Source organism: Microcaecilia unicolor, chromosome 11 (assembly GCF_901765095.1).
Source record: "Microcaecilia unicolor chromosome 11, aMicUni1.1, whole genome shotgun sequence".
NCBI lineage: Eukaryota > Metazoa > Chordata > Amphibia > Gymnophiona > Siphonopidae > Microcaecilia > Microcaecilia unicolor.
Window position 1 is genome coordinate 113431183 of NC_044041.1, and position 11153 is coordinate 113442335.

At 50.8% G+C, this 11153-nt stretch overlaps 1 protein-coding gene across 6 annotated transcripts in view; it reads left to right on the top strand.

The window, feature by feature from the left end:
* The window catches only part of DNAJC4 (DnaJ heat shock protein family (Hsp40) member C4), a 314429-nt gene extending 303527 nt beyond the window's left edge, over positions 1 to 10902 (top strand). For all 6 annotated transcript variants that reach the window (XM_030218845.1, XM_030218850.1, XM_030218847.1 and 3 more), the window contains one exon: positions 9146 to 10902. In XM_030218845.1, the coding sequence (XP_030074705.1) occupies positions 9146 to 9248 (103 nt within the window). In that variant the 3' untranslated portion in view covers positions 9249 to 10902. The remainder of the gene's footprint in view (positions 1 to 9145) is intronic.
* Positions 10903 to 11153: the final 251 nt, after the last annotated feature.

The following is an 11153-nucleotide window of genomic DNA, read 5'->3' on the forward strand; positions in this document are numbered from 1 at the left end:
ATGTCCTCTCGTCTACCTCCTTCACATCTCTGGAAAAGGTTCGTTTACGGATTAATACTTTTCAAATATTTGAACGTCTGTATCATATCACCCGTTTCTTCTTTCTTCCAGAGTATACATGTTCAGGTTATCAAGTCTCTCCTCATATGTCTTGTAACGCAAATCCCTTACCATTTTCGTAGCTTTTCTTTGCACCGCTTCAATTCTTTTTACATCCTTTGCAAGGTACAGCCTCCAAAACTGAACACAATACTCCAGATGGGGTCTCACCAACGACTTATACAGGGGCATCAACACCCCCTTTCTTCTGCTTGTCACACCTCTCTCCGCCTTGTCACACTGTTTCGTCACCTTCAGATCCTCAGATACTATCACCCCAAGATCCCTCTCTCCGTCCGTTCCTATCAGACTCTCCCCGCCTAACACATATGTCTCCCAAGGATTTCTATTCCTTAAGTGCATCACTTTGCATTACTTTCGTGTTGAATTTTAATTGCCAAACCTTAGACCATTCTTCTAGCTTCCTCAGATCCTTTTCATGTTTTCCACTCCCTCCTGGGTGTCCACTCTATTACAGATCTTAGTATCATCCGCAAATAGGCAAACTTTACCTTCTAACCCTTCGGCAATGTCACTCACAAATATATTGAACAGAATCGGTCCCAGCACCGATCCTTGAGGCACACCACTACTCACCTTTCCCTCCTCCGAGCGAATTCCATTCACCACCACCCTCTGGCTTCTGTCCGTCACCATTCCTAATCCAGTTCACCACTTCGGGTCCTATCTTCAGCCCATCCAGTTTATTTAAGAGCCTCCTGTGGGGAACTGTGTCAAAAGCTTTGCTGAAATCTAAGTAGATTACGTCCATAGCTCGTCCCTGATTCAGTTCTCCTGTCACCCAATCAAAGAATTCAATGAGATTCGTTTGGCACGATTTCCCTTTGGTAAAACCATGTTGTCTCGGATATTGCAACTTATGGGCATATTAGAGCATACACTACCCATTCTGAATTACAGGTAGTGTTTTGATACAGAACATAATGTTTCTTCGTCCTTGGATCAATAAAGTCCTTAGTGTTAATCATCATCTCACACATATTGCACTGTCCACAGCATCTGTGTCCCAATAATTCTGCGTCACTCAGACGAGGCTTTTTGAATCTGGCTGGAGCCAAGACTGTTCTGTATCAAAACACTACCTGTAATTCAGAATGGGTAGAGCGAATGCTACATACCTGTAGAAGGTATTCTCCGAGGACAGCAGGCTGATTGTTCTCACTGATGGGTGACGTCCACGGCAGCCCCTCCAATCGGAAACTTCACTAGCAAAGGCCTTTGCTAGTCCTCGCGCGCCCATGCGCACCGCGCATGCATGGCCGTCTTCCCGCCCGAACCGGCTCGTGTTCGTCAGTCCCATATGTAGCAAGACAAAGACAAGGGAAGACACAACTCCAAAGGGGAGGCGGGCGGGTTTGTGAGAACAATCAGCCTGCTGTCCTCGGAGAATACCTTCTACAGGTATGTAGCATTCGCTTTCTCCGAGGACAAGCAGGCTGCTTGTTCTCACTGATGGGGTATCCCTAGCCCCCAGGCTCACTCAAAACAACAAACATGGTCAATTGGGCCTCACAACGGCGAGGACATAACTGAGATTGACCTAACAATTTATCCAACTAACTGACAGTGTAGCCTGGAACAGAATAAACATGGGCCTAGGGGGTGGAGTTGGATTCTAAACCCGAACAGATTCTGAAGCACTGACTGCCCGAACCGACTGTCGCGTCGGGTATCCTGCTACAGGCAGTAATGAGATGTGAATGTGTGGACAGATGACCACGTCGCAGCTTTGCAGATCTCTTCAATAGTGGCTGACTTCAAGTGGGCCACTGACGCAACCATGGCTCTGACATTGTGAGCCGTGACATGACCCTCAAGAGCCAGCCCAGCCTGGGCGTAAGTGAAGGAAATGCAATCTGCTAGCCAATTGGATATGGTGCGTTTCCCCACAGCCACTCCCCTCCTGTTGGGATCAAAAGAAACAAACAATTGGGCGGACTGTCTGTTGGGCTGTGTCCGCTCCAGATAGAAGGCCAATGCTCTTTTGCAGTCCAATGTGTGCAGCTGACGTTCAGCAGGGCAGGAATGAGGACGGGGAAAGAATGTTGGCAAGACAATTGACTGGTTCAGATGGAACTCCGACACTACCTTCGGCAAGAACTTAGGGTGAGTGCGGATGAAATTTCGTGTAAGGGGCCTGGGCTACCAGGGCCTGAAGCTCACTGACTCTACGAGCTGAAGTAACTGCCACCAAGAAAATGACCTTCCAGGTCAAGTACTTCAGATGGCAGGAGTTCAGTGGCTCAAAAGGAGGTTTCATCAGCTGGGTGAGAACGACATTGAGATCCCATGACACTGTAGGAGGTTTGACGGGGAGCTTTGACAAAAGCAAACCTCTCATGAAGCGAACAACTAAAGCCTGTCCTGAGATCGGCTTACCTTCCACATGGTAATGGTATGCACTGATTGCACTAAGGTGAACCCTTACAGAGTTGGTCTTGAGACCAGACTCAGACAAGTGCAGACGGTAGTCAAGCAGGGTCTGTGTAGGACAAGAGCGAGGATCTAGGGCCTTGCTGTCACACCAGATGGCAAACCTCCTCCATAAAAAGAAGTAACTCCTCTTAGTGGAATCTTTCCTGGAAGCAAGCAAGATGCGGGAGACACCCTCTGACAGACCCAAAGAGGCAAAGTCTACGCTCTCAACATCCAGGCCATGAGAGCCAGAGACTGGGGGTTGGGATGCAGAAGCGCCCCTTCGTCCTGTGTGATGAGGGTCGGAAAACACTCCAATCTCCACGGTTCTTCGGAGGACAACTCCAGAAGAAGAGGGAACCAGATCTGACGCGGCCAAAACGGAGCAATCAGAATCATGGTGCCTCGGTCTTGCTTGAGTTTCAACAAAGTCTTCCCCACCAGAGGTATGGGAGGATAAGCATACAGCAGACCTTCCCCCCAGTCCAGGAGGAAGGCATCCGATGCCAGTCTGCCGGGGGCCTGAAGTCTGGAACAGAACTGAGGGACTTTGTGGTTGGCTCGAGATGCAAAGAGATCTACCAAGGGGGTGCCCCACACCTGGAAGATCTGGCGCACTACTCGGGAGTTGAGCGACCACTCGTGAGGTTGCATAATCCTGCTCAGTCTGTCGGCCAGACTGTTGTTTACGCCTGCCAGATATGTGGCTTGGAGCAACATGCCGTGACGGCGAGCCCAGAGCCACATTCTGACAGCTTCCTGACACAGAGGGCGAGATCCGGTGCCCCCCTGCTTGTTGATGTAATACATGGCAACCTGGTTGTCTGTCTGAATTTGGATAATTTGGTGGGACAGCCGATCTCTGAAAGCCTTCAGAGCGTTCCAGACCGCTCGTAACTCCAGAAGATTGATCTGCAGATCGCGTTCCTGGAGGGACCAGCTTCCCTGGGTGTGAAGCCCATCGACATGAGCTCCCCACCCCAGGAGAGACGCATCCGTAGTCAGCACTTTTTGTGGCTGAGGAATTTGGAAAGGACGTCCCAGAGTCAAATTGGACCAAATCGTCCACCAATACAGGGATTTGAGAAAACTCGTGGACAGGTGGATCACGTCTTCTAGATCCCCAGCAGCCTGAAACCACTGGGAAGCTAGGGTCCATTGAGCAGATCGCATGTGAAGGCGGGCCATGGAGTCACATGAACTGTGGAGGCCATGTGGCCCAACAATCTCAACATCTGCCGAGCTGTGATCTGCTGGGACGCTCGCACCCGAGAGACGAGGGACAACAAGTTGTTGGCTCTCGTCTCTGGGAGATAGGCACGAGCCGTCCGAGAATCCAGCAGAGCTCCTATGAATTCGAGTCCCTGTACTGGAAGAAGATGGGACTTTGGATAAATACAAACCCCAGTAGCTCCAGGAGGCGAATAGTCATCTGCATGGACTGTAAAGCTCCTGCCTCGGATGTGTTCTTCACCAGCCAATCGTCGAGATAGTGGAACACGTGTACTCCCAGCCTGCGAAGCGCCGCTGCTACTACAGCCAGGCACTTCGTGAACACTCTGGGCGCAGAGGCGAGCCCAAAGGGTAGCACACAGTACTGGAAGTGACGTGTGCCCAGCTGAAATCGCAGATACTGCCTGTGAGCTGGCAGTATCAGGATGTGCGTGTAGGCGTCCTTCAAGTCCAGAGAGCATAGCCAGTTGTTTTCCTGAATCATGGGAAGAAGGGTGCCCAGGGAAAGCATCCTGAACTTTTCCTTGACTAGATATTTGTTCAGGGCCCTTAGGTCTAGGATGGGACGCATCCCCCATTTTCTTTTCCACAAGGAAGTACCTGGAATAGAATCCCAGCCCTTCTTGCCCGGATGGCACGGGCTCGACCGCATTGGCGCTGAAAAGGGCGGAGAGTTCCTCTGCAAGTACCTGCTTGTGCTGGAAGCTGTAGGATTGAGCTCCCGGTGGGCAATTTGGAGGTTTCGAGGCCAAATTTAGGGTGTATCCTTGCCAGACTATTTGAAGAACCCAACGGTCGGAGGTTATGAGAGGCCACCTTTGGTGAAAAACTTTCAACCTCCCCCCGACTGGCAGATCGCCCGGCACTGATACGTTGATGTCGGCTATGCTCTGCTGGAGCCAGTCAAAAGCTCGCCCCCTGCTTTTGCTGGGGAGCCGTGGGGCCTTGCTGAGGCGCATGCTGCTGACGAGAGCGAGCGCGCTGGGGCTTAGCCTGGGCCGCAGGCTGTCGAGAAAGAGGATTGTACCTACGCTTACCAGAAGAGTAGGGAACAGTCTTCCTTCCCCCATAAAAACGTCTACCTGAGGAGGTAGATGCTGAAGGCTGCCGGCCGGAGAACTTGTCGAAAGCGGTATCCCGCTGGTGGAGCTGCTCTACCACCTGTTCGACTTTCTCTCCAAAAATGTTGTCCGCCTCGGCAAGGGGAGGTCCGCAATCCGCTGCTGGATTCTATTCTCCAGGTCGGAGGCACGCAGCCATGAGAGTCTGCGCATCACCACACCTTGAGCAGCGGCCCTGGACGCAACATCAAAGGTATCATATACCCCTCTGGCCAGGAATTTTCTGCACGCCTTCAGCTGCCTGACCACCTCCTGAAATGGCTTGGCTTGCTCAGGAGGGAGCTTGTCCACCAAGCCCGCCAACTGCTGCACATTGTTCCGCATATGGATGCTTGTGTAGAGCTGGTAGGACTGAATCTTGACCACGAGCATAGAAGAATGGTAGGCCTTCCTCCCAAAGGAGTCTAAGGTTCTAGAGTCTTTGCCCGGGGGCGCCGAAGCATGCTCTCTAGAACTCTTAGCCTTCTTTAGGGCCAGATCCACCACACCAGAGTCGTGAGGTAACTGAGTACGCATCAGCTCTGGGTTCCCATGGATCCGGTACTGGGACTCAATCTTCTTGGGGATGTGGGGATTAGTTAAAGGCTTGGTGCAGTTTGCCAGCAATGTCTTTTTTAGGACATGATGCATAGGTACTGTGGACGCTTCTTAGGTGGAGAAGGATAGTCCAAGAGCTCAAACATTTCAGCCCTGGGCTCATCCTCCACGACCACCGGGAAGGGGATGGCCGTAGACATCTCCCGGACAAAGGCCGCAAAAGACAGACTCTCGGGAGGAGAAAGCTGCCTTTCAGGGGAGGGAGTGGGATCAGAAGGAAGGCCATCAGACTCCTCGTCAGAGAAATACCTGTTGTCCTCCTCCTCCTCCCACGAGGCCTCACCATCGGTATCAGACACAAGTTCATGAACCTGTGTCTGAAGCCGTGCCCGGCTCGACTCCGTGGAAACACGGCCATGGTGGGAGCGTCGAGAGGTAGACTCCCTCGCCAGCACCGGCGAAGCTCCCTCCGCCGACGTTGTCGGGGAGCCTTCCTGGGAGGCGGCCGCAGCCGGTACCGCAAGCGGCACCGATGTTGGAGACCTCACCCCGGGCAAGGGGCCAGCCGGCGCCTCACTCGACGGTACCGGTGGCGCAAGCACCCCCGGTACCGGAGGGGAAGGGTGCAACAGCTCTCCCAGGATCTCCGGGAGAACGGCCCAGAGACTCTCGTGCAGAGCGGCTGTGGAGAAAGACATGGAAGCCGATGCAGGCGTCGAGGTCAGAGTCTGTTCGGGCGTGGAGGCTGTTCCGGGCTGTCCAAGGTGGAGCGCATTGACACCTCCTGAACAGAGGGTGAGCGGTCCTCCCGGTGCCGATGCCTACTGGGTGCCGACTCCCTCGGCGACCCAGAGCTCTCGGTACCGATGCGGGAAGGTGACCGGTGTCGATGCTTCTTTGATTTTTTCAAACGAAGCATGTCACCGGAGCTTCCCGGTACCGACGAGGAGGACGTAGAATTCAGCCGTCTCTTCCTCGGGGCCGAGGCCGAAGAAGGTCGGTCTCGGGGGGGGGCTGTACCACCCGAAGGCTCACTGCCACCAGCAGGGGAATGGACAGCCCTCACCTGCACTCCAGTCGAAGCACCACCGTCCGACGACATCAGCAACAGCGGAGGTCCCGGTACCACCGACGCCGACGCAGCCTTCCGATGCGTCGGTACCGACGATGCAGAGGGTCGATACCTCGATGCCGTCGATGCAGTCGATGCCGAGGTCGAAGGTCTTGATGCTGTCGACGTCAATTCACTCGATGCCTCTGGTGCTGTTGTCGACGAAGAGCCCGAGAACAACACGTTCCACTGGGCCAATCTCGCTACCTGAGTCCTCTTCTGTAAAAGAGCACAAAAACTGCAGGCCTGCGGGCGATGCCTAGCCCCCAGACACTGAAGACACAACGCGTGCCTATCAGTGAGCGAGATTACCCGGGCGCACTGGGTGCACTTCTTGAAGCTGCTGGAAGACTTCGATGACATGGGCGGAAAAATCACGCCGGCGAAATCAAAATCCGCGATGGTGACAAAGGGCACCAAAAATAAGGGATAGAGAAAAACCCATACCGAGGCCACAAAAAAGGCCTACCCCGAATGCGAAAGGAAACTTACGTCGGGGAAAAAAAACTGGACACACGGGAAGGGACAAAGACTGAGGTCTTTCTTTTTTTTTTTTTTGCGAAATTGCGAAGACGCGCGATGGTCAACTTGAGGGGTGCGAAACGGCGGTAAAACACGACCGTCACAAGCGCGGACAAAAGAAGACTGACGAACACGAGCCGGTTCGGGCGGGAAGATGGCCGCGCATGCGCGGTGCGCATGGGCGCGCGATGACTAGCAAAGGCCTCTGCTAGTGAAGTTTCCGATTGGAGGGGCTGCCGTGGACGTTACCCATCAGTGAGAACAAGCAGCCTGCTTGTCCTCGGAGAATGTATGCTATAATATGCCCATATGAGAAGATCTATAATAGACAGTGGGACCCTTTTACTAAGGCACGCCCTAAAAGTGGCCTGCGCTGGTGTAGGTGTGTGTTTTGGACGCACGCAGATCAATTTTTCAGTGCGTCTGGAAAAGAGGCATTTTTTTGTGCCCGAAAATGGAGGTGCAGCAAAATTAAAATCAGCACGTATCCATTTTCAGCCTGAGACCTTACCGCCACCCATTGATGTAGCGGTAAGGTCTCACGCGTTAACCAAGTGGTAAGCGGCCAGTGCACGTAAACTGCCGATTACCTCCAGGTAAGCGCTACGCGGTAGAAAATATTTTCTACCATGTGTTTTGGCTGCGCGGCTGCGCATTATAAATGGAATTACCACCCAGAGCTGGCCGGTGGTTCCAATTTGGCATGCGTTGGACACGCGTAGGCGCCTATGAGCCTTAGTAAAAGGGCCCCAGAATTTTATATAAGCCACCTGCAAGCCTATTAAGTGTGTACATTCAGGTACGGTAGGTAGTTTGTGCTCCTGGAGGGCTCACAATTACAAAAAACTAAGAGTTCAAGTGGAATTTGAACCTGGGTCCCTTGGTTTACAGTCCACTGCACTAACCACTAGGCTGACACTCTACCCTGCATGGACAGCTGTGTAGCTATTTTCTAAGAATGCTGCTCAGACATCCATGTCTTTTGTTTATTCCCCCCCCCCCCCCCAATTCAAAATGTGGACGTTTCAGTTTGTAAAATGGATGTTCACACTGGACGTTTTTAGTGCATGCATGTCTATCTCACCAATAGGAACATTCTGACTTGGTTGTTCCTATTCTGAGTTGGATGTCCTTTCGAAAATGCCCCTTTACATGTAATGGTTATTGGTCTGTCAATACATTATGTATTTTGTTTGTAATATGCTTAGACTATTGAGATAATGCAGGATATAAATCTGTGAAGCAAAATAAATAGAAAATAAATTTAATTCTGCTGTCAAGGGGCACACGAGTGCATTTTCTTATCTGTGTGCTACTACGGAACCCACTCTTATCTCCTTTCCCTGTGTGCAGTCACTGATCGTGCTTTTTGTCACTGGCTATGTTGTGTGCTCCATTCTTGCTGTCACTGCATGTGCTCTGTTTATACCCTATCTGGCAGATATTCAGCGCTATTTAACCGGCCAGGAACAGCTCTTAACTGGCTAGCTGCAAATATTCAGTGCTTCGCTGGCTAAGTTAAGCGGCCATATTGGACTGCATAAAAAGCAGGCCTATCTTTGGCCGCAATAAACTTAACCAGCCAGCACTGAATAGTAATTAGCCGGTTCAATTTATAGCGGCCAACCCCCTATCCCTCCCGGATATTCAATGCCGGTCACTGGAAATGGCCTGACCTTGAATATCCGGGCTCAGCACCGACCGTGGGACTTAGACTGCCTGTCTCCCGCGGGCTTAATATCGGGCCCTATGTGCTGTCTCGGAGTCAGTCAAGAGGTGGCTACTAAAATGGTCAATAACCTTTGTCATAAAGCATTTGAGAAGAGACTTAAAACCTTAAGACATGGGAGATTATATTCGAGGGTCAGTCCCCGTTTTTCTTTCTGTGAATACCATGTTTTATCTCCAAAGATGTATAGTCTTAGATTTTAGCAAATGATTATAGGTGGCAAATCGTTGTGGTGACATGCTTTATGAGGTCTGTGCAGTGGTTCTGGGTCTGGGTCTGGGTCAGTGGGCTATCTAAGTGTTTACCTGCCTTGTTTCATTTTCTCTTTTCCTTTCTCTGCCTGTCTTCCCTGCTCAGGGCTAATGGTATGAAGAAGCAACATGAGATTCTACGTCAGAAGCAGTTGGAATTTGCAGAGAAGCAACGAATAAAGCCTAAGAGTGACCATGTGGAGAAATAATGGGGAGAGAGACTGCTGAATCCCATGGTTTGCCTTCTCCTGCTGCGTCCTTGGCACTGACCCAATAGGCTTTGCCAGGTGGCAGCATGCCAGTCCTGAGAACTGTTAGTCTGTGCATTACTGAAGTGAGCACTCAACACCTCTCTGCTGAATAAACCATCACCTGGAAAGAAATTAGAAATGGTGCTTCTGAAGGAAAACTTGAGACAATAAAGTGCTAAAGCTGCAGGCAACCTAGTACAGCAGTCAGGTGAATGAATGGGACTGTGCCTGACTCTACAGGTGTATCTGAGTATGAGAAAATTAGGAAAGGCATTCTGTGCAACAGACTGATTTGAGACCTATCTATAGTCTATATGGCATGGCTTCTGTGTTGGGCTTCATTGCTTATAGATACAGTACCCAAATGTGAGTTCCACATGACTTCTGATGTTTGAATTTTCCATAAAAGTAGATTGCAAATCTTAGGGCTGGTGTTAGTCATTCAGTGGCCCATGGCAGAAACTGGGGAGAGGGCCCCAAACCTATGCTTCCTTCAGCATGAGGCAGGCTTGGGAGCCCCCTTGCAATTATGGGGGCCCAGGGCAATTGCCCTGTTTGCCACCCCCTAATGCTGGCCCTGGCAAAGCTACAACAATAAAAAGACAGAAAAAGCACAATGATAGACAAAATAGTGTGGGCCCTGCATATTATAAGGGTAAATCTATAACAGGGTGCCTAGAACAAATGGTAAGCAGGTGCCTACTTTCCTGCATAGAATACTAGCACAAGTGGCAAAAAACATGCTCAGATTTCAGGCGCAATCACTTACACCCACACCTAGATGTTAACCAGAACACAAGTAAGTTATAAAATACAACCATTTGCATGCATATTTGTGCATTCTGCCCATACATTTGCCCACCGGCAAGTATGCACCATCAAAACATGGCACATATTTTTTTGCTAGTCAGTATTCTGTAAGAGGTCATTTATGAACGTAGGTGGCTAGGACACCATCATCAATGCACATTCTTGCCTTCTAATACTAGGTGGCTCTCCGTTTGCGCATAAAAAGCCTTTTATAAAATTATCCCAGGAGTTACATGCTTAAAAATGCACTTACCGCCTGGGATTCAAAGCAGTTTAAGCAAAGAGGAGAAATGCTCTTGCACGCTTAAATAGCACTCTGCGGCCCAGTCACAGATATTCAGCAATACTTAACCAGAAAGTGCTGCTGAATATTGGCACAAAACAACTATTTTGAGTCGGGCCACGCAGGGACGTTATGGGAGCGGAGTCAGGAAGGAGCCGGCAGTTATGCTGGTGCCAGCAATATTCAGTGCCAGCCTCCACACAGCTAACTGAGTGAATTTAGGACTGCTTTTAACTGGCACTCACATAACGTTTGGGTCCTGGCTTAAGTGTAGCAATCCCCCTTTCCGATCCCCCCCCCCGCCCCCCCCCCCAGATTTTGGCAGGCCTCCTTGAAATTCCTGGTGCTGTTGACGTCTTAAAATGGCTGCCGCAAACCTTTGCGGCAGCCATTTTAAGGAGGCAGCTGCACCGGACAGAAATGAGTGGGCATGTTGCCTATTTTCCCACTGGACCATCAGGAAAGGACAGGTAAGCCTGTTGTGATCTAGGGGGGAGGGGAGGCTGGTGGGAGGGAGGGGGGTCCTGATGTGCTTTGGAGCAGTGGGAGGGAGGGGACTGGAGATCAGAGAGTGGGTAGAAGTTCTTATGTGGCGCCAGAAATTCAATGTGGGTGCCTGGGCATAGCCTGGAACTGAATATCTGGGGCTAATTTAGCTAGTGAAAATCAGCATTTAAAAAAACACTGACCCACTGCCAGCTGAATATTGGCCAGATAGTATTTCGATTTGATTCTGTATATTTTTAGTTGTACTTCGCTTAGTATATGAT